Source organism: Pseudorca crassidens, chromosome 13, assembly GCF_039906515.1.
Source record: "Pseudorca crassidens isolate mPseCra1 chromosome 13, mPseCra1.hap1, whole genome shotgun sequence".
Lineage (NCBI taxonomy): Eukaryota > Metazoa > Chordata > Mammalia > Artiodactyla > Delphinidae > Pseudorca > Pseudorca crassidens.
Genome location: NC_090308.1, coordinates 26,955,926 through 26,975,479, shown reverse-complemented (window position 1 = coordinate 26,975,479; position 19,554 = coordinate 26,955,926). Strand labels below are relative to the sequence as shown.

At 39.6% G+C, this 19,554-nt stretch overlaps 2 protein-coding genes across 10 annotated transcripts in view; one reads left to right on the top strand and one right to left on the bottom strand.

Annotated features, from left to right (window-relative positions):
- MTFR2 (mitochondrial fission regulator 2) overlaps positions 1–19,554 on the bottom strand; it is a 221,040-nt gene that overhangs the window by 144,239 nt on the left and 57,247 nt on the right. The window lies entirely within an intron of this gene.
- Positions 1–19,554, top strand: part of PDE7B (phosphodiesterase 7B) — a 339,359-nt gene that overhangs the window by 310,167 nt on the left and 9,638 nt on the right. For all 8 annotated transcript variants that reach the window (XR_010933669.1, XR_010933671.1, XR_010933670.1 and 5 more), the window contains 4 exons: positions 5,425–5,516; positions 10,834–10,978; positions 12,933–13,029; positions 17,894–17,974. Coding sequence is in view for 5 of the 8 variants with exons in the window: in XM_067701985.1 (XP_067558086.1) it covers positions 5,425–5,516; positions 10,834–10,978; positions 12,933–13,029; positions 17,894–17,974 (415 nt within the window). In the remaining 3 variants the exon portion in view is untranslated. The remainder of the gene's footprint in view (positions 1–5,424; positions 5,517–10,833; positions 10,979–12,932; positions 13,030–17,893; positions 17,975–19,554) is intronic.

Below are 19,554 nucleotides of genomic sequence, written 5' to 3'. Positions count from 1 at the left end.
ATTAGCCTGATGATTCCACTTAGCTGTAAAGGAGACTCGGAAATGTTATCTTTATTCTGGACAATGATGAGACTCCTCTAAACACTGAGCCATCCTAGCAGATCCAGAAATCAACCATCTCACCACCTCCACTTTCCTCGTCCAAGCCTTTATCAGCTTTTGCCTGGATAACTGCCCTCTCCCCCCACCTTCTACACCTATTTCTACCCTTATCCCCTACCAAAGTCTATTTTCAGCATAGCAACCAAAGTGATCTTACTTACGGTTAAGCCATATAATTTCATTCCTCCCAAACTTCTGCAGTGGATCCTTATTTCTCTCAGAGTAAATATCAGAATCCTTACAATGGCCGGAAGACCTCACATGATCTGGTATCGAATTACCTCTCTAACTCCTTGTACCGATACTTCTCTTCCCTCGCTGCACGTGGACCTCACAGCTGTTTGCTCCCCTTTGGGGGCCTTTACTTCAGCTGTTTTCTCTGGAACAGTCTTCCCTCATCAGCATGGTGAGCTCCCTCCTACCTTCAAGTCTTCGCTCTCATCTCACCTCTTAACCTGACTACTTTACCTTCCCCATCCCACCCCTCCAAAGACTCTCAAATCCCCATTATTCTGCTCTACTTTTCCTTCTTTCCATGCATTTGCTATCTTCTGGATGCTATACTTTTTTTCCCCAAAGTATTTCTTGTGCTTATTGTTTATTATCTATCTCTCTCTATCCCTGCTACCTCTAGTTCTCTGTCTCTTTTGTTCACTGATATATTCCAAGCACATATTACAGTGCCTGGAACATAGTAAGTGTCCAATATGTTTGCTGAATGAAATCAAGTAATTTGTTCAGTTATATACTTAGCAAATTAATAGAAAGCACTTTCTCTGTGCAAGGCACACAGTTGAGTGGATACAAAAGGAACGAGGCAGGGTTCCTGCTCACATACAGTTTATAATCTAGTAAGAAGAACAGGAAGTACATACACAACTGTCACACACATCAACGGGACTGAGACCAACTGGCCTCAGGACTTGAGGAATGCCGAGAAGAAGAGCTATAGGACTCAGAGGAGAGCAAGTTCGCCTCTAACTGGACTCATTGCAGGTGGCTTTGTGGATGGAGTGTTTGCATTGGACTTTGGAAGACAGGTTTTAGTTTGATAAGGAAACATAGAGGAGTTTGAGGAACATAAACTACCTTGAAAGGCATGAAAGTGGCAAAAGGAAAGGACATTTTCATGTATTAATAATTTAATAATGTAAATAATAAGTTATAGTTTTATTAATATGGTGTCATTTATTTGGACTATAAGACCTTTGTAGGAAAGGAAAGGTAAAGGTATTCAATTATCTCAAACATATAGGAACAGAATGATAGTTGGGACAATTTTTAGGGAGCACTGAATGCCGAGCTAAGGAGTTAAGCTTAATTTATCTGATAGGACACCAAGGTAGAGTTTGGAGCAGGGCATGGAAGAAGGCAGATGGCACAATCATAATGAAGTTAGGTGAGCTCCTTGAGGGCCGCAATTTTGTCTTATTCACCTTTAGACCCCCAGTGCCTGCCATGGCACCTGGCATATTAGGAGGTGTTCAAAAAAATATTAGTTTATATTTCAACCAATGATTAGGGAGATGGTAAAAAATTTTGTCAAATAAACAAGTCACATTCTGGAAGTTGTAGGGAGGATGAATAGAAGGAAGGATAATTAAGGATAATAAAGCACTAAAATACGGTCACTTCAGTGAAAGGAAGGGATGGGTATAAGAGACGCCATGATGGAAGAACCAACACAACTCAGAGACTGTTCAGATGTGAGGGTCGAGAGTGGCTGAAGGATGAATTCTCCCCCAAGACAATCTAAATCTCCTCAACTCATAACACACTCAAACTACAAGATTTTTTGAAGTGACACCAAATTTGGAGGTATGTGCAAAGATTCCAGTGTGGATTTAGAAACTAACATCTAACTAAAACAATCAACCATTGACTTTTAAAGCAGCAACTATAGATGACTTGGGGGAAAATTAAGTATAACTGTAGGCATTCATCAGTTGTTAAATGTCAGGCCTCTGAATGCTTGGATGTGGGTGAACAGAGGTAATTCTTAGGAGACAGCAAGTGGAGGTGTGCAAAGCTTAGGTCTTGACGCCTGGCAGACCTGGGTTGAAGGCCTTTCTCAGTTACTGACTAAGCTATGTGGCCTGTCAGAGAAACCTGGGGTTTCATTTGCTGTGAGTTAATGATTAAAACAGTAGACAGTTATGTGAGAATTCAATGGGATCATGTAAAGGGCCTGGCACACAGTGGGTGCTTCAGAAATGTTAATCCCCCCTCCCTAAACTTCTCTTATTTTCTTCTTCTGCATCCAGTGGAGTACCCCTACCTCCAACACAATTCTGGCCAAAACATACTTTATTTATAATGACAGCTCCATGAAAGGTTGTGTTTGTAATATGTATGCTATTTTCTTTTATTCTGTGCCAGCGTCCAGGCCCCCTCCATTTCCTCCCATTTTTCTGGTGCTAACCTCCAAATATGGTTTCACCAGCAAATTTCCCAAGTATCTGTTTATTCTGTCTTCAGGAAGATTATTAATGAAGATGTTAAGTCAGGCTGGCATAAATAACAATGCTTAAGACAATTCTCCAGACGCTTTTGTTCCACTCAACAGGGATATGGCGTCATTTATCATTAGGTCTTGTTACAGTTTTCTGGCCCCTTGAAAAACTCACGTGAGGGCACTCATGTCACATCCACTTGAATTAGTCTTGCAAGTGAATGCTCATGAGTGACTGAATTAAATGTCACAGCAGGGATAGAACATCTGTTACATCACACTAACCTATTACTCTCTGCTCTCATAAATCTTTACAATCAAAACAAATTAGTCTAGTATGTTATTTCTCATAAACATTGTCTTTTGCTGTGTGTAGCTCATGCCCAAAAGGAGATAATAGACTGGTTGATAAAAGTAACAAAATCTCATCACAGGTTCAAACCTGGTCAAGTGGTGCATAAGGAATAATGACTCCTTGGCAAAGAGAAATGAATGGCAATAGAGCAGCCTGTACAGAGAGTTGGAATAAGACTCCACCTCGTGAAACTCATTCTACAAAGTCCTGGGGAGAAATCATGACCTGGTTTTACAACCAAGAATAGTTGCAGTTTTCTTGAACTTGTTTTTTCCTAATAGACCCTAGATTGTGTCACTCCTGGGGGATTCTCTTTTCCCATTTGCTGAAGAAGTTGAGCATTACACGGATGGCACAGATATAGTGGCAAGAAAAGTGGGGTTGCATAATGATGGAGTAGTTTTCAGTGTCTGTCCTGGCTCCATCAGTCTCCATATTATTTTCCTTCCTTCTTTCCCCTCACTTTTTTTTTTTTTTATTTTTTTGTGGTACGTGGGCCTCTCACTGTTGTTGCCTCTCCCGTTGCGGAGCACAGGCTCCGGCCGCGCAGGCTCAGCGGCCATGGCTCACGGGCCCAGCCACTCCGCGGCATGTGGGATCTTCCCGGACCGGGGCACGAACCCGTGTCCCCTGCATCGGCAGGCGGACTTTCAACCACTGCTCCACCAGGGAAGCCCCCCTCACTTTTTTTTAATTGTGGCAAAATACACATAATATAAAATTTACCATCTTAACCCTTTTTCAGTGTACAGTTCAGTGTACTAAGTACATTCGCACTGTTGTGCAATCATCACCCCAATCAAGCTGTAGAATTCATCTTGCAAAGCGGAAACTCTGTACCCACAAAACAATGTTGTGTTGGCCAAAATATTCGTTCGGGTTTGTCCGGAAGATGGTGTGGAACAACCCGAACGAACCTTTTGGCCAACCCAATAACTCCCTACTCACTCAGCTCCCCTGGGAACTTCCATTGTTTCTGTCTCCATGAATCTGAATCTGACTATTTCAGGTACCTCATATAAGCAGAATCACACAATTGCCCCCTACTTCTTTCAACTTAAGTATAGTTGATATACAATATTGTATGTTACAGGTGTACACTATAGTGATTCACAGTTTTTAAAGGTTATACTCCAGTATAGCCAGTTACAAAATTTTGGCTATATTCCCTGTGCTGTACAATATATCTTGTAGCTTATTTTAGACATAACAGTTTGTACCTCTTAATCCCTTTCCCTTACATTTCCCCTCCCCGCTTCCCTCTCCCCATTGGTAACCACTAGTTTATTCTCTACATCTGTGAGTCTGTTTCTTTTTTATTTTATTCACCAGTTTGTTGTATTTTTTTTTAGATTCCACATATAAGTGATATCTCTGTCCTTGTCTTTCTCTGTCTGACTAATTTCACTTAGCATAGTGCCCTCCAAGTCCATCCATGTTGCTGAAAATGGCACAATTTCATTATTTTCTGTGGCTGAGTAGTATTCCATTGTGTGTGTGTGTGTGTATATATATATACACACCACATATATATGTATATATATATACACCACATCTTCTTTGTCCATTCATCTGTTGATGGAAACTTAGGTTGCTTCCATGCCTTGACAATTTAGCCTCACTTTTAATAAATGCTATCTTCCCATATTTTTTGTAAGTTTATAACACCTCTTGAAACAAAATGGAGAATGAATAAATAAATAAGAAAATAAAGGGAAAAGATTTCTTGGGGACTAGAAGAGTTCTATTCTCTGTAAATGAAGTCAGTGGTAAGGCCATAATGTTTGCTAATATAGAACAAAACACAATAGGTTGTAAGAAATATTCATTATTTAAATGGTTAGCTAATGTTCAGACAGGCAGCATACTTAAGGTCAAAGGAAAGATTGGATGTAGTAGAGGTTTCCACAAAGGAAGAAATATCAAGATAGTTGAACAAGGAAGCAACTGTAGATTCAAACCCAGACCTAATGGGCTAAGTGCCGATATACTGATCACGAAGATTACTGACAGTGGTTCTCAGACTTTAGTGTCCACGATAATAAATCACCACAAAGCCACCAAAACAAGACTGCATTGACTGGGGCACATATCACACCAGAGGTGGTGAGGCCTGCCTCTGTTCCGCTGAGTAGTGTGATTTGGGATTATATTATGCACATAGCCCTACGGTATCCATTACTACCTACTGTTACTGCCTCACTTTCTTTCTTCTACACTGTTACCTGAATGCGCTTTCAAAACCAGACAGAGACAGGACTGCGGCTGCTAGAAATAGACCCGCATTCAGCCCTCTGGTGGAAGGTCAGCGGGGCCTTGACCCACACACACACTATTATTATAGCCTTGAGAATAGGCCTGCGGTTGTTTTATTTTGTATTTCTGCTCTGCCTCTATGTCATCAGGTACCAACTGGCCAGAGGGAAAATACTGGCCTCCACGGAGCTGTGTTCAGTGAGAGAGATCGGTATCTGGCTTCTCCCCCATTTATAGTTTTAATTTTCTTTCTTTCTAGAATATGTCTGTGCTGGAGAATCACCACTGGCGATCTACGATCGGCATGCTTCGAGAATCAAGACTTCTGGCTCACTTGCCAAAGGAAATGACGTAAGTGACGTAGAGATGAAACATACCGATGTCCACACATTAGAGATAAGCCTCTTTCTCTTGGGCTTGAGACCGCCAGGGTTAATGGCAGGGAGCCAGCCCGCTGTGCTTCCGGCCCGTGCTGCCTTGGTTGCCTATCAGAGGAGATGCGGTGTCAGTTACAGCAACCCAGAAACCAGAATCCCTCTGTGAACTCTGAAAGGGCCTGGAGAGTGTAGGACCTAACGTCAGGAAAAGAGATAATAAACAGCTCTCAGCTTTCACACTCTTCGGCATCAACGCTGTGCTTTGCCAAATTCCTGTCTTTTATGTTAGCAAAATTGTCCTCCTGTGTAGATCCAAATAATAAATATTTATCAAGAAGGAACACAGGAGTTCCCAAGCTAGATTGAAGCCTAGTTCAATAAAGCGTGTTTTGTTATTGCCAGTCTTAGCAAAAGGAGAAGTCAGGAATTCTTTTCTAAAATGTCTTTTGTTAAGTAACTGAATTGGCCCCAGCAATTTTTTTCACCAGGAATTTACCTATGTCTCTTGCATTTTAAACAGAAAGGGAAATACTAGTTTCCTGGTCCACTGTTTGTTAGCCCGGGTATTTAGGTCGAGTCCTACTAAATCCAAGACCATGGCCTCATTTCCACCTGGCCTCAGTTTAGCTGCTGTACCATATTGGCCTTAATTTAGCTGCTGCACTGTCTTCCAAGGTCACCGCTAATTCCTATCTGTTTAATTCAAATGCACAGAACCCAGGGTAGCTAGGAGGGAAAAAGTAAATAGATCCCTGTACCATGTTTCTGAAGGGCACAAAACTTAAGGTCAAGGACCACGTGGTGTCTCTCGGTAAAGCAGGCAGGATGCTCTGGGCTCGCACGTTTACCCCTGGCACGCTGATTCTATCTCATGCTGTTCCCTAGCACCCAGAAGAAAGTGGAATTTGTGGAAGGAACTTCAATTCTGATAACATTTTACCCCCGAAACCAAATAAAACCAATCCTCACACATGGAATAAAAACTCGTGCCTCTTACTAAAACAATACATTGCAAAGATCGAAAGAATTAAGTGCAAAAAGAACTAAAAACTAGAGCAAAAAATCAAGTAAGAAGGAGGAGGAAGGAAGAGGTGAATGGTAAGGAAGCCAAAGAAAGAGAGAAGAAGGGAAGGAAGGAGAAGGAGACAGGAAGGAATAAAACAACAGGAAAAAGGGAGGAGGAACCTGGGACCAGATTTGTCCCTGTAACGCCCTCCTTAATCCTGCTCGTTGCTCAATTAATATTCATTTCCTAAGATACTTCTACTCATCCCTATGGATTCCAAATAAAAATACTATATTTTATATGTTTTTGTGGAACATAGTGTTATAAGTTGCTTTTGCTAGAAGAAAAACTGTTATGCAATAATATACGTGAAAGGACTTTATAATGAAATTTACAGTCATCCTACTCATAGTGAGTATCCTATCCTCATGTAAATGCCTTCAAATCATTTTTCTGATTCTGAAAGACAGGTTAACCATACATACTAAGGAAAAAATCAGAAAAGTATTAGTTTGCACCATATGAAGTTGCTGTTTTTGAGCCCAGAACAGTAGAATATTGGCAGTTTCATATGATTCAACCTAATAGGAAGAAGAAAAATGAGATTACTGGTAATCCGGCAGTCCAGGAATAGCAAATGTTAACCTGGCTGGTTTGTTTCCTTTTAGTCTTGTTTTCAGTACAACTATATTTTAAAGAAATAGGGAAGTTATCTCATACAGTGTATGTCCTGCTATTTTTCATTTACTGTAAAGGTCTTTTTCCATATCATTAAACCTGCTGCTAAAATAAAGTACTGCATTCCATTGCATCAAATTGTATTGACTATTGCCTATTGTTGGGAATTTAGATGATTTCCAAATTTATGTCATTACAAATAATGCTTAACAAGCATCCTTAAACATATATTTTTATCCCAAACTACGATATTCTATTTTCTCAGAAACTGTTTGTGGTTAGGAGTTATTGCAGAAAGAAAGGTGTGAATTTTTAAGGTTCTTGTTGTATACTATCAAATTGCTTTTCCAAAAAGCTGCATCTATCTGTATTCCCACTGGTAGATTATGAGAAAATCTACCAATGTACTGTCACCAAAATTGAGTTTTATCTCTATTACCTTTTTAAAATATTTGCAGATTTGACAGAGAGAGAGAGAAAGAAAGAAAGAAGGAGAGAGAGAGATTCATTGATAACAAATGAGACTAAAAATTTTTCATGTATTTACTGGCCACTGTTATTTCTTTAGAGAACAAAATTTTGCGTTTGATCTTTTCTTATTTTCTTATGAGTGTTGTTATTCATTTGTAAGAAGTTTTTGTATTTTAACTACAGTAACCATTTGTTATATGTTGTAAATATTATTTGAAGCTTTTAGTTTGCCTTTTAACCTGGTTCATGAAATATTTCACCTAACTAAAATAGTTATGTTTCCTGGTTATAAATTTAATAAATATTTGTATTTTTAAAGAATTCATACAATATTGAAAATTATTTTTTAAGTGAAAATCATTCATAATTCTCCTATATGTCTTTCCAAATTCTTCTCTATGACCATAGAGATCATGTCTTACATACTTTGTATCCTGTTTTTAAACATAACAATAAAACATGGTATTTTTCCATGTCAACAAATATAGCTATACATCATCATATGAAATAATTGCATAGTATGCTTGTAACATGGTTCATTTAACCAATCTCCTATTTATGAATTCTTGTGATATTTTTCTCCCTAGAATGTTTCATTATTTTAAACAATAGGATAAACATTCTCATAACATATATCTTTACTAACTGTATCTTTACTAACATGTTCATAGTAAATTTGTAGATGAACTGTTGGTCAAATTATTTATATTTATTGCTTTTAACACTAATTCCTAAATTACCCTCAGGAACACTGCACCAGTTTATACTCTGGCTAACAGAGAATAAGAAGGAAGATTTCCCCATATCATCAACAGCATTAAGTATCACAATCATTCATTAATTCATCATATTATTTAGCAGTTGCTTTTAATCCATGCCAATAAAAGTGTGGGAAATAGTATCACATAGCTCTTTTAATATTTTTTGTTACACTAAGAATATTTAATATCTTTTCATATTTTGGGAACATTTTAAAGTTCTTTTGTGAATTGCCTGTTTTCTGAGATTATTTCTAATGTCCAGGAGTAGATTAAAGATGTGTATGTGGCTTAAAAACAAAAATGTTAATGATGAAACTATAAAGCTTTTAGAATATAATGTAGGGAATATTTTCATCAGAGGTAGGAAGGATTTCTTAAATAGGAGAAAAATATTAACCTAAATAAAAATATTTTTAGGTTAAGCTATATTAAAAATTAAGACTTCCTTTCATCAAAAGACATCATAAAGAAAACAGAAAGACCAGCCACAGAGTGAGAGAAGATATTTGCAACACATAAGTGACAAAAGACCATTATTGAAAATATATTAAAAACTCTTAGAAGCAATAAACAAAACAGAAACCACCCTATAGAATAGTAGGTAATGACTAGAATAGAAACTTCACCAAAAAAATAGAAATGGCCAATAAACACATGAAATATGTCCAACCTCATTAGTTATCAAGGAAATTCATATTAAGATTATAATGAGTTGCGTGACATTGGCAAATGGGCAAAAAAAAAGTAAAGTGTAAGACTATAAAGCAATGAGAACCTCATCTATTACTGTTTGGAGTGTAAATTTATACAACTGTTTTGGAAATAATCAGCAATATCTAAGAAATTGAAGATGAACATCTCTGATCCAATAATTTTATTCCTGGATATAGTCCCTAGAGAAACTTTGCACATGTGTAACTGGAGGTACATGAGGGTGTTTATTGTGTCATTTTTTCCATAGTAGTCAAAAGCTAGAAACTACTCAAGTTACCATCAAAAGTAGAACAGATAAATACATTGAAGTATAGTCCTACAATAGGATACAATATAATCAAGAAAATGGATGAACGACAGCTCACACATCAACTTAGGTGACTTTCAAAAATATGTTAGGCTATGGGCTTCCCTGGTGGCGCAGTGGTTGAAAGTCCGCCTGCCGATGCAGGGGACGTGGGTTCGTGCCCCGGTCCGGGAAGATCCCACATGCCGCGGAGCGGCTGGGCCCGTGAGCCATGGCCGCTGAGCCTGCGCGTCCGGAGCCTTTGCTCCGCAACGGGAGAAGCCACAACAGTGAGAGGCCCGCGTACCGCAAAAAAAAAACAACAACAAAAAAAGTATGTTAGGCTAAAGAAGCAAGTCACAAACTGATAACTTATCACATAACGTGCAAAAGCAGTTAAAGTTAAACCGTATTATTTAAACATGCATACACAGGTGGTAAAATTGTTATAAGTAGCAAGGAAATTATTAAAACAAAGGTCAAGAGAGTGGTTACTTAAGGGGTTGAGGGGAGGTGGGGTTGGATGAGAGACACAATGAGGACCTTCTGGGGTACTGGCAGGCAACGATCTTGACCTGGATGGTGATTGTAAGATGTTTATTTGATATTTATTCATTAAATTGTATATGTGTACTCTATGCTCTCTACTTAAGTATACTTCATTTTTAAAGGTGAGTTTTAAAAATAGGTACGGATATTCCTCCCACTGATTACTTTCCATATGTGAGGATAAGCTCTGATTTGTTTTAGCTTTCCAAAATATCCCATTTTTCCATATACCATCTGTTGACCAATATATTGCTTGACCACTGCTTTTGAATGGTGCCTTAATCAACTGTGATTTTTTTTTAAGTTCCAGTATCTCTTTCCAACCTATCAGTTTTGTTCCCTTGATGGGTCTTTCCATTCCACAGAATCAGTCGCTATTATTGTCTTCATTACTGTTACTATTATCATGCCCATTTCTCTCCCCATGCAAATCTTAAAGTTTGAGTTGGTTTGAACTCTATAAAAAGCACAATTCAAATGCCTGTGATTCTGTGAGTCTTTCTGGGTCCTCCTTAAAGCATACATTTCTCGTTGGCTTTCGATCTTCCCACCCATAGGAACCATGGGAATGTATAAACTGCCACAACTCTGTTCACCCATGGTTTCAATCTCTCTGTCCAGTCCTTGACATACATCCCAACCAAGGACAGAAACGATGGTGGGTGAAAGAATCACCCTCGGGCTGCAAGGACTGGGATTCTGTGTAATAAACAGAATCAGAGGCAGAAATGAGAGTACAAGCCACCTGATGATGACAGAATCCATCACCCTCCTCAAAGGAATTTGCTTTGTGTGTGTGTTTTCTCTTTCATTCTTGTGGATGCAGACAGAATATTGAACAGCAGCTGGGCTCCTTGATCTTGGCAACAGACATCAACAGACAGAATGAATTTTTGACCAGATTGAAAGCTCACCTCCACAATAAAGACTTAAGCCTGGAGGATGTACACGACAGGCACTTTATGCTTCAGGTAAACAACAACAAAAAAAAGAAGTCATTACCCTCACTGGGTATAACACTTAAGGACACGATCCATCATTTTAATGCATCTGAGAAGAAAGATCTCCCATGGTATAAGCTAGAGCGGTGACCTACTTTATTAAAAACTTTGAGACATGAAATTTTTAAGTGGTTTCCAAGCAAGTAAAATCTGGGTTTCACGTCAGTAAGTTCATAATATCTCATTTTTCCTTGTTTGGTAACTGCTTCACCACAACGTAGTTGTGTAGTTGCATGCAGTAAGAATCTACCACATTTTGTGCCTTGATATACAGCTGATCACTATCACACCTGTGCAATGTAGAAAACTGTTTCTTTAATACAAAAGTATATTATGTTAACTACAGTACTAACGAAAATTGAAAAACAAGTATCCTTCCTCTACCTAAAGCCTATTTAATTAAACCCCGCTTTCCTTCCTTTTACTACCTTAACTCATATTTTCATCTGAGGCTCAGACGTGTTTACCTAGTCTTACCATTTTTAGGCACCAATAAATAAATGATTTTAAGTTTAATTGAATGCATTGAATCATATCAAGCCCAACCCTTTCTGCTTCCTTCCATGGCAAAAAGCCATTTGTGAAAGTTAAGAAAGAACAAGATGGGAAGTGGACCTTGGAAGCAGAAGTCTGACCTGCTGTATCCAAACCAGAGCCTTTTGCTTGATCTTCCATTTTCTCTCATTTTCCTTCTTTCCTTTTGGCACAAAAGACTGAATGGGTGAATCCTGGATGCATCTAGATAGGCCAGCTTTAACCACGGACGTGGACCTGCACGTGGGAGACTGAACCATACTGTTTCTTCCCTTCCATGCCTTCAGGCTGCCTTCGGAAGCTGTCCAACTGCTCCATCCTTTTAAGGAAATACCCTCCTCCCAGCTGTAAAACTGTATCTCCCTCCATCTTTCTTCCCAAACTAGTCTTCTCGTCCCTGAGTGCCACAGACGCCTGATTTTAGAGACTCAAGCCTAGTTGTGACTAGCTGAAAGACTTGGCCTGGACACTTGCATTTCAAAAGGAAAGCTTGCTAACACACATGAATCCCTCAAGGGCGGAACCTGGAGAGGACTTCTGCCCCTGACCTACTCCAACATGTACTGGTGTCCCCATTCACCAGGAAATAAAGAACCAACCAGGTTTGCAACTTAATATGATCCAGGCTCTCCCAGACCCCAGCACTGCTAGCAGTTCTATGATCCCAAAGAACTCGGTCCAAACCAACAGACTTTGCTGATGGACGGGCATGCCACCAGAAGCCCATCTGCGCAGTGGGCTCTTTGCAGCTGGTAGTTAAGGGGGAGAACTTATTTCTCTGGAAATCCAAGGAAACCCTCCTAGGGTCAGCATCTCTGACAAAAGCTGGTATCCCAGATGCAGAACAGCGTGGGCAAAGCCAAGAAGGCCCAGATTTATCTCTGCAAACCAAACACTCCTAGGCTTGATATGACTCAGCTCCCTGGCTGGCAGTCTGAGCTTGTTCACACAGACACGGGCATATAAATGCAAACACAAATAATTTAATGTATGGACTCGGTCAGTGTGGCCACTGTGAGAGTGAGTGAGGTCCCAGTGATCTCACTTGAGCCTGGCTGCGGCCTCCCTGCCCACAAGGAGTGGAGCAGCAGGAACAGGCCACGGCTTTCCTTGGCCTGCCTGTCCCAAGTCTCCTCCAGGTAGCTCCGTGTCCTTGGACGATGGCTCTTCTCTCCTTCTCACTGCTATAAAGTGGGAGTTCTGAATGAAGGTTTTGTGCTGTGATGAATAAGTGCTGTTTTCCTGAAGGGGCACGTCAGGGAAGCCTCTATAAATACAGGACTGGTACCATGAGGCCGACTGGCAGGTCTGATGGCCCCTTGGGCTTGGGGTGCATTTGCTGCTCAAAGATCATCCTCTGACCCTCTCTCCCTGCCCTGTCATTTCTCAGATTGCCTTGAAGTGTGCTGACATTTGCAATCCTTGTAGAATCTGGGAGATGAGCAAGCAATGGAGTGAAAGGGTCTGTGAAGAATTCTACAGGCAAGGTTAGTAGTGACCCGACAGCTGACTTTTCATTGCCCCTTCTCCTTTCAGGCATTTATCGTAAGAAAACAGGGAATGGATCATCTATCATGACATTTGTTCTTTCATCAACTCATATTATCCCAGCCTTTCTCTTTTAACCCTCTTGCGAACCATCCAGCCCTTTTCTGGAATTAATTTGAAAATATTAATAAATAACACTGATTTACCATGGAAACAGGTAGTAATGAGGTACAGTAAAAATGAGCAAAAGGGGGATATATATATATATAATTTGTTAATGGTTTTTCTCTGTGGATATAAGAATGTGCAGGACTGTTTGATTTTTACTCTGACCTTCATTTTTATGAGCTGAGCACAGCCTAAAGGCTAAATGCCATTTGGGATCAATGTCTTCCACTCTGACAGAAGGACTTAGACTTTTTTTGTATTCCTTTCCCTCACTTTCTTAAATAAAGTGAATAATGAAATAGAGCACAGCTGGCCAGTGTTCGTCCTCTCAAATATATACAGTGAAAAGACAAGTGGCCCCAAGTTAGGGTATAAATTTTAAGAGATTAACCTCATTCAGAAGTAAAGCAGTGAATTAACAGCAGGATCTTGATGTTGGGTGGGATCTTGGCCTTTAAACACAGCTTGTTTCTTCAGGCCCGGTTTCAGTGCTCGGGATGCTTTTTCAGGCACAACAGTGCCCTGATGTTAGTGACAGGATCAGGTCTGAGAGGCTGAGAACAAATAAAGCCTGAAGTGTCCCACATACCAGTTCTGTGGAGAGGTCAAGTAGCAACAGTGAGCCTTTTGGAGAAGCCTCCGTAGAAAGATGTGTCAGTGACACTGAGATGGTCCCAAAGACAGAAGACAAAGCAGACGGATAGGGTTCACGTGGGACCAGCAGGCTGTGCTCCGCATCTCTTTCCTTTGAGTAAAAGCACTCATGGAGCTCCCTCTCTGTGTACTTTCACTTCAAATGAGTGTGAGTGGTTAGAAAACAAAAGGCCAGTTCTACTTGCCCATGATATAAAATCTCCACTGAGAGAAAAACAAAAGGAAATATGATGAACTTAGAGCAAGGAGGTTTCAGGTTAGATAAGATAAATACTTTCTTTACTATAAGATACAGAAAATATGGAAATAGCATAGTGAGAAAAGGGCTGGGATCTTCATCCTTGATCAAGCAATGATTCTACTCTGTCCCTCTTAGTTTTGACTCAGTCATGCGTTCTTGTTGGCACTGATTGGAGTTTAACCCTTTCATTTGCTTATCTTGAGCCCTATTTGGATTATGAGCAGTTTGGGGCCTGGACCATGTCCCCTGGGCAGATGGTAAGGCCCACAGAGCTGGTGAGTGGAAGTTGTTAACTAAGTGGCATCAGTGGGATCTACCAATAAAGGTAATCTGTAAGACGTCTTGGCAAAAACTTGTCCTCATAATAATCTGCATGTGCAGCATCATAAGATAGAACAACCTAGAATATTTGTAACTCTGATCACTAAAGGTGAGCTTTCAAACACTTTGCTGTGGCATGTTTCCTAGCAGAGAAAGGAGAATTCAGAGGGTATGTCGGGTCCTTTTTATTTAATAGCCTTATGGTCTAGCAGAAGTTCAGCTTATTTAAGGGAAGACCAGACTCTCGGGTTATCCAAACTTCTTGTCCTCCATACTGAATTATTTTTTTAGAAATTCTGTAAAGCACCATTTGTATCACTTTGACTAATCTTCTTCTGGCTTTCAGTTTAGGATTTGGGCTTCCACAGACTGCTAACAGTCCCAGCCAAAGTATCTTTAATGATTTGTGATGTTGAGCAAAGGAAAAACCCTAAAATCAAGGTCAGGGACAGAAGGGGAAAGGAAGATGAGATCCCATGAATTAGGAAGACAGTGTTAAATTCTCAGAACAGACATAGGATTCAAACATCATTCACCCTCGTCCCCTCAGTGCCTTAAAAAAGTAGAATTTCTGTCCTATTGTAACTGCAGATTGGTATTTCTCAATGAACCAAGATTCCCAGAAGTTTTCGTCGAACATCTGCTTCCAGCCTTGTCTAATCCTCAGCAAAGCTGTGATTTTCCTATGTGCAAAGACCCACTGGGGGTGTCATGAAGGAGGCAAAGAATTATAGTTAATGTTTCATAAGCTCAAAATACTAACCAGTAGAGTTCCTGGAGGAGAGAAACTCCAATCTTCCTCTTTGTATTCTCTACATTGATTAACAAAGTGTCTGAAATGTGCAGTGCTTTGTAAATATATGTTGAAATAAGTGAATGACTAAATGATCCAATTGGAAGACCAATTATGGTCGAGGTCACAGGAGAAGACCTAGTGCTGAGGATGGCAGAATCTGAGCTGGGTATTCAAGGATGTGTAGTGACTGCACTTTCCAATAGGATAAACATGAGGCACATGTAGCTAGTTAAATTTACATTAATTAGGTTAAATAAAATGGAAAATTTAGTTCCTCAGTTTTCTTGATCTGATTTCAAGGGGCTACTATAGTGGGCAGTGCAGAGAACATTTCCATCATTGCAGACAGTCCCAGTGGTCTAGACAGAGAGGAGCAGAAATGGACAGAAGCACTGCAGACCATCCCCCTGCCTCGTAGACCAGCTTGATCCCATAGAAGGTGAGAATATGAGGATCTGTTGAGGCCCCTGTACACCATGCTAAAAGCAGAGAACATGGCAATGGGAGTCATCTTAGAAAGTACAATTAGGGCAACATGTATAACTGAAGCAGAAGAAATACGAAAGAAACTAGCTAACAAGCAAAAAACCGGAATGAGTTATAAAGAAACCAGATAAAGAAAATGTGGTGTATGTGTACAATGGAATACTACTCAGCCATAAAAAAGAATGAAATTTTGCCATTTGCAACAACATGGATAGACCTGGAGGGTGTTATTCTTACTGAAATAAGTCAGACAGAGAGAGACAAATACTGTATGTTTTCACTTATCTCTAGAATCTAAAAAATAAAACAAATGAATGAATATAACAAAACAGAAACAGACTCACAGATACAGAGAACAAACTAGAGGCTACTAGCAGGGAGAGGGAAGGGGGAGGGGCAAGATAGGGATAGGGGATTAAGAGGTACAAACTTCTAGGTATAAAATAAATAAGGTACAAGGATGTGGGACTTCCCTGGTGGTCCAGTGGTTAAGACTCCGTGCTTCCACTGCAGGGGGCGCAGGTTTGATCCCTGGTCAGGGAACCAAGATCCCACATGCCGTGCAGCCAAAAAAAACAATAAAATAAAGATAAATATTAAATTTTTTTAAAAAGGTACAAGGATGTAATGTACAGCACAGGGAATATAGCCAATATTTTATAATAACTTTAAGTGGAGTATAATCTATAAAAATATTGAATCACTGTGTTGTATACCTAAAATGAATATAATATTGTAAATCAACTATTTTTCAATTTAAAGAAAGAAAGAAAGAAACCAGGCTAGAGTCAGGCAGAGTGAAAGTAGGGAAAATAGATGTTTCAACAGAGGAGTAAACAGGATTTGCTTCCTCAATACAGAGGGTAGATGGAAGGGAAAAATCAAAGACAACTCCTCCAAAGTGTCAGACTTAACTGAAAAATCACTATTAACAGAACTATGGAGGTGAGGAGTAAAACCAACTTTAGGAGAATTCATTTTAATATTAAATGGTGTCATGCTCTGCCCTCAGAAGGCTATTATCATCTGACTTCCCTGAACTCCTCAGTTAAGCCAAAGTGATTTCCTCACATCAGTTTTGAGAATCACGAGGGCCCGAGAGACCATGGGAGCCATGGCTAAAGTCTTAGGGAAAATGACAGACATGTGGCATCTCAAAAGATCCTAGCTTAATGGTTAAGTGCAGACCCTCTGAAGCCAGACTTTCTGGGTTGGAATCCAGGCTCCCCTCTTCACTGGCAGAAGGACCTTAGGTCAACATATTTCCCTACGCTTCATCTCAATTTCCGCATCTGTAAAATGGGGGTTATAGTGAGGCTGTTATGAGGATTAAATTAATTAAATAGGTAAACTGCTTAGAACGTGCCTGACACACAGTAAGCATGATATAAATGTTATGTGTTTCTCTCCTCTAGTTTAGAGGAGTGCACTCACAACTGAACTCAGCTAAGTGTTTCTGAGACCCAGCTTCTGTACTGATTAACCAGATTGTTTTTCCCAATGAAGTAATTATGCACAATTTTTCACCTTCAGGAAGAATTGATAAAATACTTTGATAAAGCTTTGCATGATGTATTTCTTTTTTGCTCTAGCTGATGGAGACATTAAAAAGAAAGATCATCCTGAGCTTTATACTTTCTTTAACCTTCATTTACACTAAGTAAAACTCTAAGGAGTAAGAATGAAAGATACCAGACCCTTACTTTGGATTAATTTTGTAGCTACAGAGATGCTCTTCAAATGAGATCTTTCTACTTCCTCTTCCCGATTTCCTGCCTACTAATTATTCCCGGTTGTTCAGGTGAAACCAGATGAGGGTCAGGCAGAGTGAAAGGAGGGAAAAAGCATAAAACCTGTTTTCTTAATCTGCAACTTAAAACCAGAACTTCCATCTCATATTAGGAAACTGGCCATTCGTTTTCTTGTTTTTATAGATTTTTGTTCAAAAGCTTATTCTAATCCCAGAGCATACCTATTACAATGAGCCTATTGTAAATGATCGTCGATACTCTGATATTTTAAATTTTCGCAGAAGCTACCGGAGCAGGGCAGAGCCAGTTGTTGCTAAAGGGTTCCTAGTGATAAGGCAGGGAACAGTAATTCCCAGATAACTTCATCCAACTAGATCATTAAAACTATCAACACTCATTCTTATAGGTTCTCGATTACCAATGTGTTTCTTCTTTTTTCTTCTTAGGTGACCTTGAACAGAAATTTGAACTGGAAATCAGTCCTCTTTGCAATCAACAGAAAGATTCAATCCCTAGTATACAAATTGGTGAGTTGAATTCAATTTTAATTTTAAATCAACAGTTTCAGCACCTCTGCTAAGAGTCACTAAGAAGATCTACACACAGCTTTCTCAAGATCCAAACGAGAGGTTTAATCAATGGCCCTTTGAATGGCTGAGTCCAAATGAACACTCTAGTCATCACTAATTACCAACTGAGATGAAAAATAGGGTAAAGGCTTTGTTACAGACCCTTAATAACTAAACTGTATTAACTTTGTAGTTCAGAATTGAATCAAAACCAAATGAGTAGAGGAAAGTAACAAGAATCAACTATTGGCTGCTGAAGACTGGATTAGCTCGCACTCTCTTTAGGACATGAAGGGTGGGAAATCTGCAGTTCAGGATCCTTCCAATTTGGTCATTACCCTTCATCCTCAATGCTCAATACTAGGGGCTTGGTCTCCAGGCCCAGGCCCCACCAGCCATGTGACATGGGATCCCATGCTTCTCTAGTCTTCACTTCAAAATGGATTTTCAGTCTCATTCTCTTAGGACCACACTCTCAAGTGTCAATTGCACTAAAATGTTAAACGGTGATGTTAATGCCTCTAAAGTACTTGTTTGTTTCTATCACTCCTTGAAACACTCTACCAATTCCATCTATGTTTAAAGCAAGTCTTTCTGTTCCTTGCAGTTCCCTCCAATTAAAACCAAACTCAGCTGATGGACACTTAGGTTGCTTCCATGTCCTGGCTATTGTAAACAGAGCTGCAATGAACATTGTGGTACATGATTCTTTTTGAATTATGGTTTTCTCAGGGTATATGCCCAGTAGGGGGATTGCTGGGTCATATGGTAGTTCTATTTTTAGTTTTTTAAGGAACCTCCATACTGTTCTCCATAGTGGCTGTATCAATTTACATTCCCACCAACAATGCAAGAGGGTTCCCTTTTCTGCACACCCTCTTTAACACTTATTGTTTGTAGATTTTTGACAATGGCCATTCTGACCAGTGTGAGGTAATACCTCATTGTAGTTCTGATTTGCGTTTCTCTAATGATTAGTGATGTTGAGCATCCTTTCATGTGTTTGTTGGCAATCTGTATATCTTCTTTGGAGAAATGTCTGTTTAGGTCTTATGCCCATTTTTGGATTGGGTTGTTTGTTTTTTTGACACTGAGCTGCATGAGCTGCTGGTAAATTTTGGAGATTAATCCTTTATCAGTTGCTTCATTTACAAACATTTTCTCCCATTCTGAGGGTTGTCTTTTCGTCTTGTTTGTAGTTTCCTTTGCTGTGCAAAAGTTTTTAAGTTTCATTAGGTCCCATTTGTTTCTTTTTGTTTCTATTTCCATTTCTCTAGGAGGTGGGTCAGAAAGATCTTGCTGTGATTTATGTCATAGAGTGTTCTGCCTATGTTTTCCTCTAAGAGTTTTATAGTGTCTGGCCTTCCATTTAGGTCTTTAATCCATTTTGAGTTTATTTTTGTGTATGGTGTTAGGGAGTGTTCTAATTTCATTCTTTTACATGTAGCTATCCAGTTTTCCCAGCACCACTTATTGAAGAGGCTGTTTTTTCTCCGTTGTATATTCTTGCCTCCTTTATCAAAGATAAGGTGGCCATA